Genomic DNA, 24,554 nt, shown 5'->3' on the forward strand with positions numbered 1-24,554 from the left:
AAGGCATTGGCAAAGGGGTTGCCTGCTAGGCTGAGTTGCTAAGCAGAATGAGCAGGGATGGCAGCCCCTTATTACTTATATTTTGATATTTTTTTTAGGTTAACTTGCTTCCTATGATCCAGCTTCTGAATTCTTTTAAATGCTCATTTTATATTCTATGTAACTACTTAGAGGTTATAGATTATAAAGCAGTATTAATCCTCTTGTGTAAATTAATAAAATAAAAATCAAAGTTTAGTGTAATGGGCACAAGCAGAAATGAGATACAGAGCATCTTGAATCTGTGTGCTGCCTACTTCTCCTTCTCCTGCACAGCCAATGAGTAGCTCAAAAGATATCACTTCCACATTTAGTAAAGCACAGCTTTACCTAGAACAGTGGTTAAGATTATCTGTGGTTAGTTGAAAACAAGCTAACTTCAGAAAACATAGTTTTAATTTTGTTGTTTAAAACTAAGTATTAAAACAGTGGTACCTCCGGTTGCAGACAGTATCCATTCCGGAGCTCCAGTCGGATCCCGAGGTTTCCGCAACCGGAAGGACCGCTTCTGCGTATGCGGCGAAACCCAAAAAAATACTTCCGGGTTTGCCACATTCGCATCCTGAAGGATACGCAACCGGAGGTGTGCGTATCCAGAGGTACCACTGGAATGTTAACCACAATGTGTTGCTCCAAATAGCACAATAAAACGCAGTTAACCAAAAAGCAGAAGCTTGCAAACGTCTCCTCTTTGCTGTATGGTGGCAGGGAATCCAAAGCTCACGGTGCTTGCTTATGTATGATGCAATAAACTAAGGTTTAGCGGTGCACCAATATGATAAAAGGGGGACTTCATGGCACAAGAAGTATGTAACAAAAATTAAACATGTTCTTTTCTGTTATAATAAAATTTGACAACTACTAGTTTCGACCTTCATGCATTATTGCATTATGCTCTATTTTGTTTCATCAACAGCAGAACAGACAGCGTTTAGTAACTAAATATTTTCAGTAACTGCATACTCACTTGTAACTGCTGCTGCAAATGTGTTATTTCTGCAATTCTTAGCTCTCTAGATTTGTTTGTGCTCTCAATTTCTTGTCTTTGAGTAGACAATCTGCATCGGATATCCTGAAGCTTGCCCTCCAGTTGATGTTTTTTATCATTCTTCAACAAGAAAATAAAGAATTGGTTTAATCAAAATTTAAATTAGAATGCAATATTTGCTGCAAATACTTCTAGGCTGGTCTGTAAGTCGAAGAAGAAAAACAATCATTATGGAAATGATGTATTTGTATGGTTGTTTCAAATCGTTAGTTATATCCAAGGTGAAATACATTACTTTGAAAGATTCTGGCCAGTATTTCTCACTTACTAGAGCTTCTAATTCAAACTCCAATGTTTTTTTCTTAGCTTTCAGAACAACTATATCCTCTTGCTCTTTGTTCCTTTGATTCAGGAGCTCTTGCCGCCGATTGCGTTCCCACTCAAGTTGCCTTTGTCTTTCAAGTTCCCTTTTTGCAGCCTATAGAAGATTAAAATTATGTACACATAATTTGTAGACTTTTGTAATCTGTGCCACATTACAAGCCATTCAAATGCAAACTTTGCAATTTAGCAGATGTCATCCCTTTATGTGTAACAAGACGGAATGGATTCTGGGCTTCTATACATTCTCTGAGTTCTCCCTTTCCCACCATGTACAAAGTACAGTGGTGCCCCGCAAGACGAATGCCTCGCAAGACGAAAAACCCGCAAGACGAAAGGGTTTTTCGGTTTTTGCGACGCTTCGCTAGACGATTTTCCCTATGTGCTTGCATCGCAAGACGAAAGCCCATAGGGAAATCTCGGGGACCTTTTTTTAAATGCTGGCGGTGGGGAGCAAAGCCTTTTCCCCCCCTCCGGACTTCAGAAGAGGTCCAGGAAGGCCGGCGGGGGCGAAAGGCTTTGCTCCCCACCGCCAGCATTTTAAAAGCGCTCCGGGATAGCAGGGAAGCGCTTCCCGCTATCCCGGACGGCTTTTGAAGGCAGGCTTTTGAAGGCTGCCTGCCTAACCGGGGGCTTTTAAATCGCCCCGGGACTGTCCGGGGCGATTTAAAAGCCCCCGGACGGCTTTTGAAGCCTCCCCCCGCCGCCCGGCTTCGGGGCATCGTCCCGATGCCGGGCGGCGGGGCAGGAACGCCTCCCCCAGCCGCCCGGCTTCAGAACGATGTCCCGAAGCCCGGCGGCGGGGCGGGAAAGCCTCCCCCAGCCGCCCGGCAAAGCCTCCCCCCGCCGCCCGGCTTCAGAACGATGTCCCGAAGCCCGGCGGCGGGGCGGGAAAGCCTCCCCCAGCCGCCCGGCTTCGGGGCATCGTCCCGATGCCGGGCGGTGGGGCAGGAACGCCTCCCCCCGCCGCCCGGCATCGGAACGATGTCCCGAAGCCGGGCGGCCGGGCGGGAAAGCCTCCCCCCGCCGCCCGGCTTCAGAACGATGTCCCGAAGCCCGGCGGCGGGGCGGGAAAGCCTCCCCCAGCCGCCCGGCTTCGGGGCATCGTCCCGATGCCGGGCGGCGGGGCAGGAACGCCTCCCCCAGCCGCCCGGCTTCGGGGCATCGTCCCGATGCCGGGCGGCGGGGCAGGAACGCCTCCCCCAGCCGCCCGGCTTCGGGGCATCGTCCCGATGCCGGGCGGCGGGGCAGGAACGCCTCCCCCAGCCGCCCGGCTTCGGGGCATCGTCCCGATGCCGGGCGGTGGGGCAGGAACGCCTCCCCCCGCCGCCCGGCATCGGAACGATGTCCCGAAGCCGGGCGGCCGGGCGAGAAAGCCTTTGTCCCCCCTGCCTGCCTTCCCAGGGGCTTTTAAATCGCCCCGGACAGCGGAGAAGTCCTCCGCTGTCCCGGGCGATTTTAAAATGCCGCCCGCCAGAAGAGGTCGGGGGAAGGCGGTTTCCATAGGAACGCATTAATTGATTTTCAATGCATTCCTATGGAAAACCGTGCATCGCAAGACGAAAAACTCGCAAGACGAAGAGACTTGTGGAACGAATTAATTTCGTCTTGCGAGGCACCACTGTATCATCTAAACCAGGAGATTCTGTGAGTACATAAACAAACACATTGCTATTCTGGAAATTGCATCAATAGAGAATGTCTGTGGAACGGACAGGTAAGAGAATTCCTGCATTCAAATGATAATATCCTGGTTCAAATGTTACTACTACCCTGGAGTAAAAGATTTACGTGGGCGGGGGAAGGGAGTTACAAAGCACTGGGGGGGGGGGTTTAAGAGGCTATTGAAACATTATTCCACTTCCAATCAGTTTCATGTTATAGAGCAGGGGTTGTCAACCTAGTCCCTACCACCCACTAGTGGGCGTTTCAGGATTCTAGGTGGGCAGTAGGGGGTTCTACAGCACAAGCTGAATCCTCCTTCCATCGAGCACTGGTGGGCGGTAAGGAAATTGTACCATCAAGAAAATTGCATTAGTAGGTGGTAGATATAAAAAGGTTGACTACCCCTGTTATAGAGGGTTGTTGTATGTTACTAAGAATATTTCTCATATTAATTTCCATAACTGAAAGAAAAGGGAACTTGGGTCAAATAAAACAGTAGTCAACTAGTTATGCTGACTGCTCTTTATTCTATTTAAATCAATACATTTAGTCCAAACAGTCTTTCAAAGCAGCTTACAAGCTAAACCACCACGATAAATATCACAAGATGACCTTCACAGATTGGAGAACTGGGCCCAAAACTAACAAAATTAATTTGAATAGGGACAAATGTAAGGTTCTACACTTAGGCAGGAAGAACCAGCTGCACAGATATAAGGCAGGGGACACCTAGCTTGCCAATTGTACATGTGAAAAGGATCTAGGGGACTTAGTAGATCACAAGCTTAGCATGAGTCAACAGTGTGATGCAACAGCAAAAAAGGTAATGCTATTCTAGGCTGCATCAACAGAAGTCTGGTGTCCCAATCAAGGAAAACAATAGCCTGCTCTATTTTGCCTTGGTCAGACCACACCTGGAGCACTGTGTCCAGTTTTGGACGCCACAATTTCAGGAGGATATTGACAAGCTGGAATGTGAGCAGAGGGCAGCAACCAAGATGATGAAGGGTCTGGAAACCAAGCCTTATGAGAAACGGTTAAAGGAGTTGGGTATGTTTAGCCTAGAGAAGAGGAGACTGAGAGGACACATGAGAGCCATCTTTAAATATCTAAATGGCTGTGACATGGAAGATGGAGCAAGCTTGTTTTCTCCTGCTCTGGAAGGCAGGACCCAAACCAATGGATTCAACTTACAAAGAATGAGATTCTGATTAAACATTAGGAAGAGCTTTCTGATGGTAGGAGCTATTTCAGTGTAACAGACTCCCCTTGGAAAGTGGTGGAAGCTTTTAAGCAGAGGCTGGATGACCGTCTGCCATGCATGCTTTAGTTGAGATTCCTGCATTGCAGGGGGCTGGACTAGATGAGATTTGAGGTCCCTCCAAACCCTATACTGTAGTTCTATGTTCCTAAACATGCCAGACACTACCAGAAGCCCAATAAACAAGCCTGGCAGGTCACTCATGGAAGCAAGCTCTACAGTAGAGAGAAAAATCACCTGTTTTAACTCTGAAGGAAGTGGTGGCAGGGAACTCAAAGCAGGGCCTCCTTGGATACTCATAAAATATGCAGGAGTATATACAGGAGAAGGTAGTCCTTAACGTAACATGGAACCAAGCTGTGTAGGGCTTTAAAAAGGTCAAAATCTGGTCAAAAGGTCAAAATCTCAGTTTTGTTCCAAAGCTAAGGAATAGCCAGTATTGTACAGTGTAGCTATCAAGGGAGCATACATGAATCTATGTAGATTTAATTCAACATAGTCTCAAAACTCACATGATCATTTATCAGATCCAAGTGAAGAAATGGGTAATTACCTACGCCCTTCCTGAGAAAATGTTGAACTGACATTAGATCATTTCTAATTGTATTTTTAAAATGATTTCACTTTGTACACATTTTGAAGAAAGCATAATATTCCGCAATATACCTTTTAAAATTTGTTTTTAGACAAGTAGGTATTTCTTCTGAAATTGTCCATTTACCTCACGCCTTTCTATTTCTTTCCTCCTTTCCTCTTCTCTCTGGCGTTCCAACTCTCTCTGTTTTTCTAACTGTTTTTCTAATTCCAGTTGCCTTTTCCGTTCCTGCTCCTGCCGTTCACGCTCTTTCCTCTCCTGCTCTGCCCTTTCTAACTGGGCAAGGCGCTCTTGCTCTTTTCTTTGCTGCTCCAAAAGGGCTTGTCTCCGCTTTTCAAGCTCTAGATTGCCACGTTCAAAGTTCTCACGTTTCTTATCTTCAAACGTTACTTTAAGAAAAAGAATTACAGTAAGAAATCAGTTTTGGGGGGTGTGAGATACATATATATATATATATATATATATATATATATATATGTGTGTGTGTGTGTGTGTGTGTGTATCTATGTATGTGTGTGTGTGTGTGTATACACACACACACACACACATATACATATATATATGTATGTATATATGTATACACACACACACACATACATATACATATACATATACACACACCATATACACACACATAAAAATACTACAATACAAAACAAAACAATACAAAACAAAATACAATACAATACAATACAATATAATAATACTATAATATCCAACTAGAATTGACTTGAGCAAACATCCTATTTTCATTCATTTCAGTATTCCTACAAATGGTTACACAAGAGAAAAATATTATAAAATGTTTTGAAGTTAAATGGACTTGGAGTGTGATAGGAAAACTTCTCATTTGCTAAAAATTCACTTCCATGTTGATTACAATAATTTGTGGAAGATAACGGGTTTTGCTAGTCACAACTCTTAGGCACAGACATGCAGTTCCTCTCTGTATATTATACTGGTCCTTGTAAAGGTGTAAAGCAGTTAAATAGGAACTAATTCCTATGAAACATATGAGGCTATCTTTAAGACCTTCCAGGAATGACAGCACTTCACCTGTTGACTCCAGGTGGCATTCCCCACCCCACCCCGATTCCTAAATGTTTTAGTGTCTCCCCAAAATATGGTCAAAGTGAGCTTATTTACAACAACACTCACCTGGCAATTTCTTTTCTAATTGCTGCTGTTCTTCTTCTAACACTGGTTCTTCTGGTAACCTTTGGTCTGTGGACACCGAGCTTGCAACAGATACACCACTGCCAGAGCGAACTCTTCTGTCAGGAAGAGATAGTAGGTTAAAATGTGTATATGAATAATGCTTCTGTTATTAATTCCATTACAATTTAGTTACCGAGTCAGAGTGCTGTGCAGGCTACTAACTTACTCATATAAAATTAAAATTCAGTACATTTTGGCATAAGTAAAGCCTCAACAAGGCCTGCCTTGAAAGCCACCAACAGGCCAGTTTACATATACATTTGTTGATTCCTCACCATTTAATTCATATATAAACCAATTCCGCTTACATTGTGGTGGGTTTGAGAGATAGTATTCTGTTTGTGATGGTGCATTTAATTTGCAAGCTACCACTGGGCAAGTGAATGTGCATGTGTGAATCAATCGTATGACCAATCACAGTCAATGTAAATACTACACTATAGGAGGCAATTTCTACTGTGGCCCTAGACACACAACTACTGCACACATCTTGTTTTTTAGTTTCTTTGGCTTTGATGCAAACAGGTCATCCAGTGAATTCATTATGAGATTGCATGTCAGTGTTTCACACTGCCACAACTTTAAAAGGATTTGTGATGCCATGACACACTACAATTTGCATTCATGATTAATGATTGGGACAATGCCATGAATATTTCAATCCAGGCTAAAGAAAAGCAGTCTTCAATACACACAGTCAATGTGTGCTGGCCTAATGAAATATTTAATTTAGCTAACTTAAAATGATACATTCACTCAAAAATAACAACTACTACCATTCTTCAGTACAATTTTGACAAAGAGAACAACCAACTTCAACATAAAGGAATATGGCTCATTTTTTGCATAATGCACACAGGAGATTATAACATTAACCTTTTCTTAATGCATTTTTCAGAAATTAAGCAAAAACATAAATAATCTTCTAATTAATTACGGTTCAGGATCAAAATCAAAGCTATAATAATTTTACCTAAATGAAGGAGGAATATATTCCGGAGACAATACAGGTGGCAATGGCTGTCCTGACATAGCCATATCAATTAAGTGCATAGCCAAAATAAACTCTTCTGCTGTAAGTTTTCCATCCTGGTCAATATCTGAAAGATTCCTATTGAAAAAAGATCCAATTACATGTTTGGAATTTTTGCCCACTATCAAAACCAGGAAAAAACACAATTTACAACACCTGTTCCTAGAAAAATACAGTATATTCAAAACTTGCTTAGGGTGGGATAAGCTCTGTTTCTGGAAAGCCCTGCCAAGTACAGACTAAACTGTCATATTAATAACAACAAGGAAGACGGCTGAAAAAGTTTAAGGATATGGACAATAAAAGTAGCTCTGATGCTTAAAGCACAATTTTATGAAAAATATTTACCATATTGTAGCCAATTGAGCTTGTGGTAAGCTTGATTGCATAAGGATAGTTCTTGCTTGTGGACCTAAAGAATTGGAAACATAAGACCATGAAACTGACAAAATGTTCAAATTTTAGTATTTGATTTTCAAAACAGTCACTTATGTGATAAACTTTTAAGATCTTACAGTATCTATTTTCAACATAAACAGTAACACTGGGTCAATCTTTTAAATTGCAACAGAAATAAAGCCTTCCAATATCTACCTTTCTGAAAACTATCAATCTAATTTTATGGGAAAGGTAGATGCGCCTAATTAATTAATGAATGAAGCTGTATATAGCATTTTACACTTTGAGTTGCCACAGAGTTTACTGTGGGGAAGCTGCACATTTGGTAGTCCTCATGAAGCAGCCCTAAGTCATAGCCAGTTACCACACCAACCCAACAATGTCCTCAAATTTATTTACATAGTTTTATACTCTGTTTCTTATTAATTTCAAATACTGTCCACAAACTACAAACATAAACACCCATAATACAATCTAAATAAACCAATACAGTGGTACCTCAAAACTTGAACAGATTCCATTATGGAAGTCCGTTCCATTGCCAAAACGTTTGGAAACCAAGGCGCAGCTTCCAATTGGATGCAGGAAGCTTCTGTAGCCAATTGGAAGCTGCGTCTGACATTCGGGTTCCAAAGAATGTTTGCAAACCGCAACAATCACTTCCAGGTTTGCAGCGTTCGGGGGCCAAAACATTCGACTCGCAAGGAATTTGAGATCCAAGGTACAACTGTACAACATTAAAATACAGTACCACAATAACAATACAAAGGCTAGAGAAGAAAGCAGTTATTTTCAAACTAACTAACTAAAAAGTAAAGCACTGCAGAAGAGGCAGTGGAGGCAAACTTGGCCTCTTCGTAGGAATTCAGAGCAGGGCCTGAATCAAAATGCTGCCAAGAGTGAAGATATGATGTTCTCTAGATAATCAGGACCCAAACTGCGTAGGGATTTGTGACAGAAGAGTGAATGTTTGCCAGCAGGGCAGTGGGACAGAATGCTGGGTGGAGTTCAAGTGAGTAACAAGGAGAATGACAGTCAAAAAACGACAGTTGAAAAGAATAGTGGCTGAAGATACAAAAAGAAAGAGGGAATGAAGTGAGAGAGATAATGAAAGCACCATCAGTAAAGAGATTTATGTTAGAACAGCATAACAGAACTCCGAGTATCCTGTAAAAATGATTACTTTTTCTGGATGTTATCTTCCTTAAATATTTGTTTTTGTTTTAATTATCTGTGCTCTGGCCTGGGTGGATTCTAGGGGAAGTCTGCCTCCACCCATATATGTAGTAGCAACAGGTATGTCAAGGGAAGTCTGAACTCAGCGAGCAGGTGAATGACCAACCTAGTGACTTCCTGGGGACAGGTCCACAGGGGTCGACAACCTAAGGCCCATGGAGGTCATTTTACCAGCCCATGAGCTGCCCCTGAACTGAGCTGCCCACTCGGTGAGTCCCCGCGCGCTGTGCTAAACCGGCGCAACGCAGCGTGGGGACTCACTTTCGCAGCGCCGGAAATCACGTCTGCGCAGACGCAGATGCTGGAAATTGCGCGGACGCAATTCTCTCATGGGAGAGAAGCTGCACAAATACCAGCTTGCCTAAATCAACCTAGATAGCTAAGAGTAGGATTTATACGTGGAATTTGGCAGCTCCGACCCGACTGAGCTTGATACGTCTTGTATCAAGCGTCTGCTAATGTCTGAGCTGCTCATATATTGTCTGCTGTGTTTTTTAAAAGCCTGACTCATTGTATGCTAAAAAAATTGCACATATTACACACATAAATAGTATAAATGAGTCAAGCTCCATGATGTACTATTTCTGCACTTTGAAGAAGCACAAACTCAGGACAAAAGGGAGGAATGAGCTAAGATGAAGGCATGTCTGGCAAATCCTCACTGTGATCAACTCCCACCCGGAAACCTATGTCCCCACTGTGAAAGGTCATGTGAATCCAGAATTGGCCTCCACAGTCACTTATGGACACATCGTTAAGACCATGTTCACGGAAGACAACCTTACTCAGCCACAAGTGATCTCCAAAGAAAGAAACTGTATCTGTAGCATACTTTTTTAAGTATATTAATACATGGACATTTTTATACAGTTATATGCACAGGTGTATGTATATTTGTATGTGCTGGTTACTTTAGAAAACTTAGTGTATATGTATATAATATTATACTTATAATAGCTCATATAAGGTAAAAATTGTTCATATTCTGAATGTAAGAGGAAGTGAGAAAGCTTGCTTCTAATTGAGATTAAGAAACAAAACAAAAATTAGAAAAAAATAATCTATGCAGATAAGCTCCACATCAAGATTTTCATAAAATGGAAGATTGGGGACTCTGAATCAGATCAAGGGCCCATCTGGTACAGTACCCTATATCCAGCAGTGGCCCACTAGATGTTGACTCACAGCAGAGCATAAAAGCCTTCCACTGCTGTTTGTTCGTCCAGCAACTGGTTGCCTCTGAATCTGGAAATTTCATCTCAGTATCATGGCAAAGAGACATTGACGGACCTGCCTCTTAACACCTGCGCTACACAATCTCTAACACATTTAGCAGAGTCCACAAATTTTTAAAATTAAAAACGAAAGAATACCTGTTAAGTGTCCACTCATTGTTTTATCATGGCTATTGAAAAGCTGCCTATATTTCAGTCTTGATGATTGAGGAACAGCCCATTCTGCTGCTGGAGATGCACTGGAGTTATAAAACAGAGACAGTTATCCCATTATCATTCCATCACAATCAAACATGACAGAGCATCTGCTTAATTTTAAACTATGAATACATCTCTGAAACCACTTATTTACAACCAATCCCCTTAAACTGAATAGGAACATTGTGTCTGAGTAGCTGCAGGACTGTCACCTGTAACAATGCTGCAAAAGTGCATTAAAAAGAAAAAGAAAACAGTCATACTTACCCAGGTACATCAAATGATTGTGCCTTTTGCAGTTTTGCATTTAACTGAGACCCTGCACCAGATCTACTGAAGGAAGAACTCTTTGGCAATGTGGCTGAAATAGAACAATTATGTTTTCAGGTCAGGGCAATTAAATATAAAGTACAGTCAACCAGTTAATGATACATAATATATTTTGATAAGTAAAGGACAAGCTGTCAACTTCAGGAATTGATTTTTAGGTTAGCATGCTGCCTTTTGTTTTAAAATGGGCACTAAGACAGCTTACAACAAAAGCACTTTTTAAAAACAATAAAAATTATACGCAATAAAAGGCAAAAATAAAAAGAGTCAAAAGATAAAATAATACTAAAAGAGAGAAAAATAACATTAGAATGATACTGCAAGTAACACAGCTTACCAGGATGACCAAAAGCAGGTAGAGGTTGTATAACAGCTGGTGCTCCATTAGCAAGGGGGGGCACAGCTGCTGTAGGAACAGAAGATACTAAAGGTGGAGACATTCCCACTACTGGAATAGACGCCATTGGCACTGGAGCAACAGCCGTAAGAGGAGGCATACTGGGTAGGCCCCCAATACCTAGAAGAGAGAGATTTTCATAGTTACCATCATTTACAAGTTGAATGGCCTTGGGCCTGCCAAATACCTCTTTTGTGTCTTCTACCAACACGGCTACTAAGAAAAGGTTGGAAACTTTCACTTCCATTTTCAGCTACCTTCTGCTTATTATTATGTTTGACAAGACCAATAACTTAACTTGGAGATATTGAAACAAGACAACTTCATAATCATTCAAAGTTAGGTCTTAACTATGCTTATTGAAACCATTGTTTGGGTTTGTATGCGACAATGAAACTGCTTTTCATTGAAAACCAAACAAGGTCTGCCAGTCTCTTTCTTACTGTTGCACCAGGGGAGTAGAGTGGAGTGCAGGACTCAAGGTTCATGCATGCAATACCCAGCTTATTTCCTTGTCCTAAGCCCTGGAGTACACCAGGGAGCTAAGCGGACTCCATGAGGGCACTCAGTTCCATCAAATCAAATGCAATGCTATCAAAACCACCTCAGAATCTCCTATAGAAATTGGGTTTACTCTGTATTAGACTGAAAACTCTTAAAAGATTAAAATGTGAAGATCTTAACAGTGAGAATAAACTAAGATGCTGGAAGAACTGCTTGCAGAGTGGTGGTTAAGTATGAAGTAAACTGAATTAGGCCAAAAAAACTAGTTTATTGGTGTAAATATTGTACACTATGAGGAAAAAAGGCAGGAAACTAAAAAACAAAACAAAACCCAATTCCTTGGACTGCTGAATGCAATCAAAAAGCAAAATTAGTAGTGCTTCCTCTTCTAGTAAAGGTAAAAGGTAAAGGGATCCCTGGCCATTAGGTCCAGTCGCGGCCGACTCTGGGGTTGCGGCGCTCATCTCACTTTATTGGCCGAGGGAGCCAGCTTACAGCTTCCGGGTCATGTGGCCAGCTTGACTAAGTCGCTTCTGGTGAACCAGAGCAGCGCATGGAAACGTTGTTTACCTTCCCGCCGGAGTGGTACCTATTTATCTATTTGCACTTTTATGTGCTTTCAAACTGCTAGGTTGGCAGGAGCAGGGACCGAGCAATGGGAGCTCACCCCGTGGTGGGGATTCGAACCGCCAACCTTCTGATTGGCAAGTCCTAGGCTCTGTGGTTTAACCCACAGCACCACCCGTGTCCCTTCCTCTTCTAGTATCTCTGATCAATGTTGCACTTGATATTACTATGACTTTTGCAATGACTTTTGAGAGTTGACTAGAGCATCAAGAAATGGAGGAGGGAGGGGAGAAAGGCAAGTAAGATACCACATAAACATAAATGAAGTCTGCCCTTACCAAATCCTGGTGCAGTAGAAATGGCAATGGGAGGCTGTATCATAATAGGAGGCAATGCAGAAGGAAGCTGATAACCTTGAAGTTTTAGTTTGATAAGTTTCATAGCGATAGAAAACTCCAGCTGGTCCATTCTCCCATCATTGTTCATATCTGCCAGAGCCCTACGTACAAATAAAGGTAATTCATGACTTGCACACCCTTCCAAAAGTTGTAAAATAAATAAATAAATTTGAATCTACACTACATTTATGTTATAAAAAATTTTTTTTTGCAAATCAATACATTAAATAATAATATTGTTATATGCTACCTGTACAAAATGATGCAATTCTGCTATATTGTACAGACCATATTACTACAAGGATAAAGTGCTGCACTGCAGCTCAGGATGAAACACACATGTTCTGTGACCTGGCACTAACATCAAAGGCAGCATCCGTATGCAGATTTCTCTCCTGTACATTTACCCTTATGATGACATAATTGCCTTTTTATATGTTTCCTTATGTCCACCATCAGCAGTCAGTAACACTGAGCAGTGGTGGACAAAAACATTATGTTGTGACGCAGGTATACATGCCCAAACATCAAAGAGGAAGGATGGAGGGAGAATTCAGCATCAGATTATTTTCTTTTGATGTCAGTCTCAAGTTGTCCATAAAGTTATTATTCCTCATATTATTTAGGTGCAATGTTTTTACTTCGTCTGTATTTCCTACCAATTCCATAAATTAATGCCCCGCAGAGAAAACAACAATTTAAGACTATGCAAACAGTACTATTGCCTAACAGAAAACACAAGTATAAAATAGTCAGCCCAACTAATCAAATCCAGCTTGAATGTTTAACATAGTAAACAACCTCAAGGAAGCCTGTTTTATCACCTTCTAGACTGAGAACTTCCTCAGTCAAAGGTGAACTAGATGTCAGTGTCTCTAGAGTATTGTGGCTGCAAAAGGAGAGATGGAAATACAAAGTCCAGGAAATGATCTGATGTTAAAAATATTTAGTTTTTCCACAAATGAAGGTGGTATTAGATTTCACAGAAATTGTAAGATCATGGTTACAACAGGAATAGTGTAATACTGCCATTTAGTGATTTGTTTGTCTTCCCTCCCTCCAGTTTTCATATGTTTCAAGATGAAAGACTGACATCATTTTGACTTGAGTATAAGGACACTTCAAAGTCTGACCCTAAACCAGGCTTCCTCAACCTCTGCCCTCCAGATGTTTTGAGACTACAATTCCCATCATCCCTGACCACTGGTCCTGCTAGCTAGGGATCATGGGGGTTGTAGTCCAAAAAGCATATGGAGGGCCGAAGTTGAGGAAGCCTGCCCTAAACCTAGAGTGCTATTAAGATACACATCATGTTTGTATTTAATATAACGCTACTCAACCTTTTTCCTTTTCAAAAACAACATGCTTACTCTAGGGGAGGAGCCAAAGCATAATGCTTTGAATGCAAAAGTTCCCAGGTTCAAAAGCCCTGCCCTCCTCAGCTAAAAACAGTGCAATAAAGTGTTAAAAGCAACTGTATAATCAGCAAGGAAACAAATCAATTACATAGTTGTAGGTGAATCTCACACAGACACCACAAAATGCAGCAAAACACAGACTTTCAGAGAAAATACCTTAGACAGAAAAACAGAACCTTGAAGAAAGAAAGAACCTTGAAGGCGGGGACACTGAGAGGAAAATGTAACCAAAATCTTCAACACAGAATCACTTGTACACCCAGTGACAAAGCTCACAACTCTGAACCAAAACAAAGATCGCACACTGAACCAGAACAAAAGACCAGAAGAGCATCAGCGAAAACAGGTCTGCTTCAAGTGAGGCAGGAAAAACGAACTGTCACGCCAAGGGAGGGGATGACTCAGAGATTCCCTTGAAGTGATGACATTATTTCCCGCTTAAGTGACTGAAGGATAACAAACCACTTTGTGGAGTCCTACTGTCCACTGAAGAATAATACTGAACAAAATGGACCAATGCTCAGCTTCATCTGCAGATTTACTTAGCAGTAAGTTCCGCTGAGTATAATCAGTTTTACTGGAGTGTTGTATTTTCCATTGTTGTGTCTCAAAACACTTTCCTTTCCTTGGTTTCATTATCTACCCCAGAGCCTAATTTTCTAGTTCTCTACTTAATATTTAAGATGTACTTCTATCACCATTTTACAACAACACACAGGTCCTGCTATCAGAGCACTTGTTATCTAAAATGCCCACTTCCTTACTTCTTTCTGTTTGCAGGTTGGCGGCAGCCATTTTGGGCAGAAAGCATGGAGAAAGGGAAGAGAGAGATCTGACAAATCAGAGCAGGAAAGATTGGACTGGGAACAGCTTTTCCTTTGTATTCTGCTAGTTGGCTGCAGCAGTTTGGGGTGGAAACCAGGGAGGGAGGGAGATTGGACAAATCATAGATAAGAAATATTTCCATAGGATAATTGGAATGTATTTGGAATTTATTTGTATTTGTATAAATTGTACAACTGGGGTAATATTGGAGTAATATTAGAAAACTAATAAAAATTTGGCAAAAAAGGGGAAAAAAGAAATGTTTCCATAGGAAATAATTGAAATCATCAGCTCATTATGTGAACACTCATCTAACAATCAATTTCCTGGGGACTTGTTATGTTTGGATAGTAAGACCTGTGTGTAATTGAGTTATACTGTAAATGGTCTTCCATCAATGCAAAGAGTGCTCAGAAAACTACTTGGAAACCCCTAATTGAGGTCCCCCTTGTCTCCAAGGACAGACAGAGATGTCAAAGAGATGACAAGTTAAAACAAGACACAGTACAGACCAAGTGATACCCACTACTTTCCTGATGGTGAAGCGGTTGAGTGTAGAAAAGGCCAATACACGTATTGGGTTGAGCTGTGTCTCTGGAATGTAATGAGTGAATGGGCTCAGAGCAAATGGTCTAATTTCTGGCTATGCTTCTTCATGCTACTCTATCAGCCTTTTTTGCTCCTTCCCAGGTAACATTTTCACAAGGATAGATCATAGCCACAGCCTAGAGAAATGGTCATGGAAACCCTCAGCAATCTATGGCAATAAATCCAGTAACATATTTATTACTTTATGAACTCTGCTCTGGTGGAGTCTTGTATCTACCATTTTCAATGTTTGAAATGTAGCACATTGAGGAATGTGTCTCATTTCAAACTGCAAGTGCCATAAATTACCACTTTGTTTACTATGATTAAATAAAACCTTTGCTTTCATTTGAAGTTTATGTTATGAATTCATTAGCTACTCAGGAAAATATAAGCTGCTTGGTCTCAAACAGCACTACTGAAAGTACGTGGAACTTTTGTTAATTATGAACGCTCACCAGAGGGAAGGATACACCCAACAAGTGGTTTTCAGGGAGTACAATTATCCTAGTAAAGCAAAAATCCAGTAATCCAGATTATACCTACTTAAATGCAGTTACTGTCTTCAGAACCATTACAGTTTGATTTGAAAGCCTACATAAGACACTTCTTAATGGATTATTGGCTTGCCAACTACAAATACTGTAAGAGGCCAGTAAAAGAAGGATTCAAGTACTAGATGCTATACCGTTTGTTAGTTCTACACATTTTACAACAATTTAAGAATGTCAACATACATTCTACAAGTCTGTACAAATGTAAAAAAAAAAATTATTTCATCTTAAAGCACAACCACCTTTCACATCACCATGGCTGTCAAATTTGTTTGCAGTATCTTTGATTTAAAACAAAGAGACTTTTGTGACATAGCAGTCCTTAGCAAATAAGTTATGTGCCAAGACAGAACTTTATTAAGGCTTCAACAGATATGCATATTTAAAAGGCAATTACACAGAAATCCTAAAATTCAGTAAATAAAGGCAGTTTGCAGGTCAGAGCTTATGCTTTAGGTGACTTGTTGCTCTTCCCTAGACAATAAAAAAACTTGCATGTATAGAATTTCTTTCGGCTTCTAATTTTAGAATCATGCTTCTACTTATTCAGCAAGTATTTCAGGTGGTTAATTTAAGGCTGCCTACACAAAGATATCAGAATGCAGTTTCTCAACTGCTGTATTCATGTTTACCACTTATTTCATTTCTTCATTTCTATTAGTTCTTTGGACTGTTAAAAAAAATGGTTTCACAAAGGCCTCAATGAGAGCCATTTTGACAAAAGTCCTTGTCTTGAAAAGTGCACTTTGAATAAAGTAGATGAAATGTAACTGTAGAAAGTTAATATATTGCTTGTGCAATTTTTGTCTGAAATGAACTCCTGAAATTTACACTTACCATATCTGTGCTAAAACTGGTTGAGGTAACCCAGACTGGAAAAAAAAGTTTCTGGCTTGATCACCTGTCAGAAAGGAGGAAGTATTTCAAATGGAATGTCTTAAGAATGATAAGAGAACCAATGTACAATAAATAAAATTTCTAGGTTGCGCTTTTAGGGTGTTCAGTATATTGCCAGTTATCCTTACACCAGGGATGGGGAACTTGCAGCCCTCTGTTTGTCGCTTGATTGACTCCAATCATCCTTGACCCAGGGTTATCCTGGCTGGGGCTAATAAAAGCCCCTGCCTTTTACCATGCATGTATGGTAGATCAGTATTATATAAACTGGAGACAGGGGAGATTATGCCATTGAGCAATCTGCTCCCTTTTGCCTTGAAGGAGCCTCTACCTTCAGAAAGAACCCTATGTCAAGTTCAGTCTGGCAGCACCCATCAGTCAGAGAAGGAGCAGCTGTATGGTGCCTGCTTACCTCCTCCATGCCAGAAAGAAAACTTGGTTCCAACTACCAATTGCCCTGGGATTGCAGGACTGAAGGGGAGAACTCTCTGGCCTCAGCCTTAACAAGAGGAACAATGGCTGGATTATCAGCAGCACCTCTGTTGTCCAAGCAAAACCAACAGCAAGGGAAGAACACTGTGGCTCAACTGGATGTAGTTGTCTGATTATAGCTCTTTATTCCTTGCAATGTCAAACCAATATTCTTTTACCTCTACTTCCCTTCCCTTGCATGCTTTGTGTTTTTAGTTTGTAAGGTTGAGGGACAGGCCTATATCTCATCTTTATTTATGTAAACTCCTCTGGGATACAAAAATTATAAACAAATAAAGAGGGTGTGATTTGAACTGGGCACTTCCAAGGCCGCAAGTAAGCCCCTTAGCTACAATGCCACACTAGTTTTAAAAAAATCCACATTACAGCCACCAAAGACTATGTTTTATTAGATGAATACTGAGATACTGTATTGAAATGTGTTAAAGGGGACGTGAACAAATTCTGAACTGCGCATTACTACAAACTGAAACATCCTCACTTTAGTTACCAGGAAATTCACATTGCATTAACATCAGCTTAGATAAAAGGGAAACATATGGTTCCTGCTGTCTCTCCATTACAGCAACTCTTCCTTTATTAGAATTATGTGCCTTGTGAAAGTGAGAAAGCAAACACTTTCTCCACAGAAACCGTTCTTAAAACATATGAATGACGATTTCTCATAAAACTTGGATATGCATTAATGTTCTTTTCTTTCAAAAATGTGTGGCTAGAAGACACAGCAACACAGAAATGAGGCAAAACTGCCAACTTGTTACATTTTGGGGGATAAGATTTAACCAGCTATGGTCACTCTGTAAGTCTGATCAAAACCTCCATTCCTTCTAGTAAAAGGCAATCAAAATGATCAAAGGGGCTTGAGCAACTTCCCTATAAGGAAAGATTAAAACACTTGGGGTTATTTAGCTTAGTGGGGAAAATGTGAGTAAAGAGGAAATATAGTAAAGGTGTATAAAATTATGAATGCATAGAAGAAAGGAGATTCAGACTAAACATAAAGAAAAACTCCCTGATGGTTAAGAACTGTTCAACAACGACAGAGACTTCCTCAGATAGTGGTAGACTCTTTCACTAGGAGTTTTTAAGCAGAGATTGGATGGCCATTTGTCATGGATGCTTTAACTGAGATTCCTGAATTGCAGAGGGTTGGACTAGTTGACCCTCAAGCACAACATGAAGACAACATTATTCCTCTTTGGTTTATTCCTGTATATAGAATTAAGAGGTATACTACCTCTGAACATTTTACTACTGTGACTAGTAAGCGGCACTTGTATTGAAGAAGCTGGGGTGCAGCAAATAGAAGAAACATTGGCTGATAGGGCCAAGGGAAGTTGTAGTGGATCTTGCAGAACCAAATGTTTGGAGGCACCAACCATCATTTTTATATTAGCAAACTGCCTCACTTTCATACTACATCTGCTCCTCCTTTCTGCCACTTATGGAGAACCATGCAAGAGGCAAATCTGACAGACAAGAATCAAACACAGTTCCCCCCATGCACAAGAGAGTATGCTTCTCTTTTATTTAGTAATATTATAATTATTCTAGAACTTAAGATTCCAGTATGAAAAATAGGATACAATCTATGAGCTAACTATACATATGATCAGAATCACAGAAATCACACAGCAATGAGTTTTGTATTTTTCCTAACTTCATTTTGGCAATGCATTTACAAACATTTCACTTCAACCATATATTTTTTAAGGACTGTTACTTCCTTTGCTTCTTATTGCAGTCTTAGAAAACAAGTAGCATTGCTAAGTTGCCTCTTGGATGCTTGATCTGGGGCAGCCCAAGGAAAACCTTAAATTGCATGATGGTGGGTATTTTCGCAATGGAAATTACACATGACAGCTATGGCATTACCAGTGATAAATCCAGATATTGGTTTCAAACTGTGGAACTGTTGATCATGTTTAGCTCTCTCTTCCACAGTTACAGCCCAGATGTCCAGGTTGCCTAATTCACAAGCAAGAGATTGAGATATTGTCAGGAAAAATAGGCTTTACAAATAATGACAGCATCAGCTATTTTCTCAATGTGCTATGAAGAATCTAAACACTGCTAGACTTGCAAAAAAAAAAAGCTCTCTACCACCGTGGCTGAAACAACTCCCATTGCCTCATGGGATGCTGAAGGAAGGAAAGCTCAGCAACTGTCATAGAGGAGACCAATAAGCATATATCCTTGCTGTGCATACAGCAAGCTGGTAACACAGACTGCTAGCAACACAGCTACAGCTTGCTGCTGAAGATCTAGAATCTATGAATACAGTTGCCAGAACCCATTGGCAACCATAAATATCATTCTGGTGATCAAAACAGTAAAAAGATTCTTGTATTACAAGAAGATAGTGGTTTAGTCTTTTAAAATGGCATCAGGATGTATCTTAGGCTAAGATGCAGCATCACTGAATGGGTTGGTGGGAAGAAGCTGTTACAATGCACACATCCTCTACCCTGTAACATCCCTCTAGTCAGCAGCAGGTACAAAACAAATAGACATTTACTGTAGCCTCTGTTGATCAAGAAGCAAAAAGCCTGATCTCCATCTAACTATTGGAGAAAGTAACTGGCTACCAAGGCCAGTCAAAATGTGTGAATCTCCAGCAAAGGTGGAAGAGTTGGATCAGCAGGTGGGCCCCCAACTAATTTAAGGCATAAACCCCCATCTAAATTGTATGACACAATCTTATCAGACCCCTGGGCACAGGTTATATTTGAGCAACAAGCTCTTGCTGCCTTTACCTTCAGCCATCCCCTGCATCAGCCTCCCCCACTTTCAACAACCACCCAAAAACACTCAACACATATAAGCAGTAGGGTGCTTTTTTCAACAACTGCAACTACACACTAAGTTTATTAGTGTGTTCAAGACCAACTATATTTTCCTCATGAAGCTGGAAAGCAAGCATGAACAAGAAGCATGGGGGGGGGGAGAATCCTAATACTTACCAGCAAAAGGTGTTGGAAACTGAGCCATGGTTCAATCACCTTTAACTTGCTAATAGATGCCTGGGGAATAAAGAGTGGCACATTAAAACAAGCAGGTATACAAAAACAACTCCTTACTTCAGAGGTATTTGCTTACTATCATATAATTTACTGATAGACAGAAAAAGAGAACTTCTTTATAAATGCAGTAGTCATGTAAATATAATCAAGACAAAAACGGTTTCCAAATGCTATGAAATATGCCCAGGGCAACAAGAATAAAATGTTAAAGAAATATAATATTCATCTTTCTTCCTGCTCCCAGTTACAACATTGCTCCTTATTTCAGAACCTAGTTGTTCCTGGCCATCAAATACTCAGCCATCTGCACTTAGCTGCATCTTTATAATGGCCTTTTATTTTTACCCTATTGTTACCCTGCATCTATCCTCCACTGGCCCCTCTGCCAGTTACCAGTTCAGAAATCTCACTCATTACCTCTGCCTACAGCTCTGGAGAATTTCCCTTTCTGTGTGTATTAATCAGTATAGACTGATTGAATTTGGATAACTGAAGATTGAATTTGGATAACCAAGTTCTAGAGTATCACATTATTAAGACAGAGAAACAGCAAATATAGTGAAAGCAGTGCTTTCAAATATTTTATCCATAGCCTGGAAAAAAATGAGATACAAGTTTTTCTTACTATGATAATCAGCAATTATGCTCTACAATATGTGCATGCCTGCTATGACTACAATAATTTTGCAGTCACTTTCTAAAATACTAAATAGCTTTTAGCCATATTTCACTGTTTCCCAGAAAACTCCATTGGAATTATATGTGATGTTTAGCAATTACAACATGAAGAATGCTAATAGCTCTTCGTTTTCCTTAAAATCTTATATCCACCCAAATAACACTAAGAATATGTACATCCCATATCTATCCAGAGGCAACCCATTTGCGAAAGACATCACCCTTGAGTAAAATAAAGTATGTGGGTTGCATTCAATGTTAGTTCTACTGGGAACAGGCTCGTTGAAAATAATGGACATGACTAACTGAGGTCCATTAATTTTAATGCAGCTGCTCTGAGAATAACTTTAATGAAATACATAGGGTTGTATTCAACCAAGTCTCAAGTGGTTTGAGGGAACTGGTGAATCACTTAGGACAAAAGGCTAGGTAACCTCCTAACACACACAATAGAAAGCTTTGGAAAACACATGACTCAAAAATGTAAACCTAACAGCCATCTATTATGTTAACACTCAAGATTCACTGTTCCACAGCAGCCAAAATCTGTTGTAAAACAAGGATAGGGAACCTACTGCCCTCCTAATATTGTCAGACTTTAACTACCATAAGCTAAGTAAGCATAACTAATGGGCGCGGATGATGGGTACAACAGCCCAACAACATCTGGAGGACCACAGATTCCATAGCCCTGCTCATAAAAGTTGTCACCTATGGTTTGAAAGCATAAAATCTTTCTTAAACTTTCAGACTGGATGGAATTACTACAATTTCAGACTGGATGGAATTACTACAATTACTACTAATTTCTTTCTTGTACTCCACCCATTTGATTCCTTGTCCCAGCCACTCTGGGCAGTTTCCAGTCCTGCCTCTGCTCCTTACCTTGCACAACAGCAGAACATGGGAAAGGAGCTGCCCAGGTTTCATTGTCAGCAGTCTGTTGACTCCAAGTAAGGAAGCCCTTCAAACTCTCACCAACATAAAATGCTTAAGTACCATACTCCAAGAAATGAATGGCACTCACTCTATCTCCCAAATGCTCCTTGAAGTAAAGCAAAATCTTCTCCTAATCTTTTATAGACTCTGCATAGCTCAATATGTTAAAATATGCTAGCCACATTAGATGCCCCCGTGACTGTTGATCATTGTACCCCTAAGGAAAAAGATTGAACAAGATAGACCCCATTCCAACAATAAAATAGAATGCATAGTAAATTACACAGAGACTACCAAATTACTACCATAGAAGTACGTACAACAGAAACTTAGAACCACACCCATTTGCTTAAAAGAAAAGTATGTTTTTCTTTCACTTTAAGTAGTTAAAGTGAAAAGATTAAAGATTTGAAGAAATTACAGTCTGAGTGTAATTTCCAGTCTTACATCTGTATAAATCATTTTGATTCAGTTGATTAAGGAAGTTTCATGCAATATACTGGTAATTGAGAAATAAAAGCCACACACCATGGAGTTCTCATAAAGTCTGGCAAAGGGACAGATTTTTTTCAATTAGGGTTGTTACTAACATCGTCACAGTGCTAACTTTGCTTTGTAGCTTAGAAGAATCTTAAGCAAAAATGAGGGTGTTAGAAATACATCAAAGAGGAAAAAAACCAAGCATCATCCTATGAGGGGCTACTTATTTGGAATGCTAATATTCTTATTTTATACAGCCTCAGTGTGCATGGTGCTTTACAAATCACAAAAGAACAGGTACAAAAGAACACAGTCATCATGAGTTCTGGCCTGCAGTCCACCTGGGTGAGATCCCAAGGCTGGTAGCTGGGTCAGTGAGTTTTATCTGGGAGTCTGCATGAAGTTTACTCAAATGAGCAAACAAGACAGAGCTCAACAGCAAGAATAAATCAGCCTAGCAGGAGCGAGCAAGAAAGTACATAATGACAACCAGTACTTGGCAAGATGTCCAGGCCTGGACTGACCTACAGCGGGACGTTTCTATGGGGCTTTCATCCAACTGCGACTGAATGTTAATTGTATGGACAATGTTGTGACAATTGTAATGAGACCTCTGGGTACAGGGTGGTATATAAACCATTCATGAACTTCTGGGTGCATAAAACTAGTATGCTCATTAAGAGGGCAATGAAACACAGAGATAACAGCATGATAAGCCTTAATCTTGCCTTCAGATGTAGATTTGACTGGTATAAACTCCCTTGGATCCTTCAATGATGACCATATTGGTCCAAGTGCTGAAAATGGAATAGGTTTATTGGTGCGGGGAGATTATAGGCAAGATGGTCTGCGTAGGGATTTGTTTTCACTTCTAGAATTGGGGTGTTCTTGTCTATCCCCCTCCTTTTCTAAGGTTTAAAAAGGGTAAATAACTCAAGGGTGATCTTGCCCCCAAATGTCAACAACTTTGGCTAACTTCACTCTTTGGGTGACCTCCACAAAAAAATATTGATTTCTTAATTTTGGGTTCAAAAAATTAGGGGTCATCTTATACATGTCTTATACACAGAAAAATACGGTAATAACAACCATCTGTTCCTTAGCAAGTCTTTAACTTAGGTAAATACAACCTCAGATGAACAGCAACATATGACTTGTTACACTGTGTCATGATTTATTTAACAAAAACAAAGCCAAAATGAAGAAGCCATGTGTGAAAAACTAAGTATACCCTTACTGCTTGCACAGAAATTAAGAGGATAAGTAGCAGACTGGTGCTGGTAATCAAATGCCCTTGCTTAATTGATCATCAGCAAGTGTGCCCACCTCTGTAAAATCCAAAGTTTTAGCAGTTTGCTGGTCGGGAGCATTCAGGTGTGTTTTAACACAACACTAAGGACGAAAGACATCAGTAATGCTCTTGGAGAAGCAACTGTTGCTGCCCATACAACTGGGAAGGTTTATAAGGCCATCACCACCAATTTTAAGTCAATCATTTTAGAGTGAGAAAGATTATTCAAAAGTGAAAAGGATTCAAGACAGCTGTCAATCTTCCCAGGAGTGGACGTTCCAGCAAATTCACCCCAAGGTCAAGCTCTGCAATGGTCAAAGAAATTGCAAAAAGCCCAAGAGTTACATCTCAGGCTGTACAGGACTCAGTTGGCATGTTAAATGTTAAAGTTCATGACAGTAAAATTAGAAAAAGACAAAACAAGTATGGTTGTTTGAAAGAGTTGCCAAACCTTCTTCTCTCTAAAAAGAACATGGCAGCATGCTTTAGGTTTGCAAAATTGCATCTTAACAACCATAAGACTTCTGGAACAATGTCCTTTGGACAGACAAGACCAAAGATGTTTGGACATAATGCACAGCACCACATTTGGAGAAAACCAAACAGCATATCAGCACAAACACCTCATACGAAATACCAAGCATTGTGGTGGAGGGGTGATAATTTGGCCTTGTTTTGCAGCCACAGGACCTGGGAACCTTGCAGTCATTGAGTTGACCATGAATCTTGTGTATATCAAAGTATACTACGGTCAAATGTGAGGCCATCTGCCTGACAGCTGAAGCTTGGTTGAAATTCGGTTGTGCAACAGGACAACAATCCCAAGTACACCAACAAATCTACAACAGAATGGCTGGGGGTGGGGGGAGAATCAAGGCATTGCAATGGCCCAGTCAAAGTCCAGACATCAACCTAATCAAAATGC

General features: G+C 40.4%; 1 protein-coding gene across 4 annotated transcripts in view; it reads right to left on the minus strand.

Moving 5' to 3' along the window:
• The window catches only part of ITSN1 (intersectin 1), a 91,524-nt gene that overhangs the window by 52,727 nt on the left and 14,243 nt on the right, over nucleotides 1-24,554 (minus strand). For 3 of the 4 annotated variants that reach the window (XM_081908717.1, XM_081908718.1, XM_081908720.1), the window contains exons 2-14: nucleotides 20,182-20,241; nucleotides 19,094-19,186; nucleotides 16,667-16,730; nucleotides 12,385-12,545; nucleotides 10,916-11,095; nucleotides 10,516-10,609; nucleotides 10,189-10,289; nucleotides 7,529-7,592; nucleotides 7,121-7,258; nucleotides 6,088-6,203; nucleotides 5,056-5,318; nucleotides 1,356-1,505; nucleotides 1,007-1,147 (exon numbers count right to left, since the gene is read on the minus strand). In XM_081908717.1, coding sequence (XP_081764843.1) covers nucleotides 1,007-1,147; nucleotides 1,356-1,505; nucleotides 5,056-5,318; nucleotides 6,088-6,203; nucleotides 7,121-7,258; nucleotides 7,529-7,592; nucleotides 10,189-10,289; nucleotides 10,516-10,609; nucleotides 10,916-11,095; nucleotides 12,385-12,545; nucleotides 16,667-16,730; nucleotides 19,094-19,186; nucleotides 20,182-20,209 — 1,593 coding nt within the window. In that variant the 5' untranslated portion in view covers nucleotides 20,210-20,241. The remainder of the gene's footprint in view (nucleotides 1-1,006; nucleotides 1,148-1,355; nucleotides 1,506-5,055; nucleotides 5,319-6,087; nucleotides 6,204-7,120; nucleotides 7,259-7,528; nucleotides 7,593-10,188; nucleotides 10,290-10,515; nucleotides 10,610-10,915; nucleotides 11,096-12,384; nucleotides 12,546-16,666; nucleotides 16,731-19,093; nucleotides 19,187-20,181; nucleotides 20,242-24,554) is intronic. The other variant, XM_081908719.1, reaches the window with a different exon arrangement.

Source organism: Podarcis melisellensis, assembly GCF_964234715.1.
Source record: "Podarcis melisellensis genome assembly, chromosome: 4".
Classification (NCBI taxonomy): Eukaryota; Metazoa; Chordata; class Lepidosauria; order Squamata; family Lacertidae; genus Podarcis; species Podarcis melisellensis.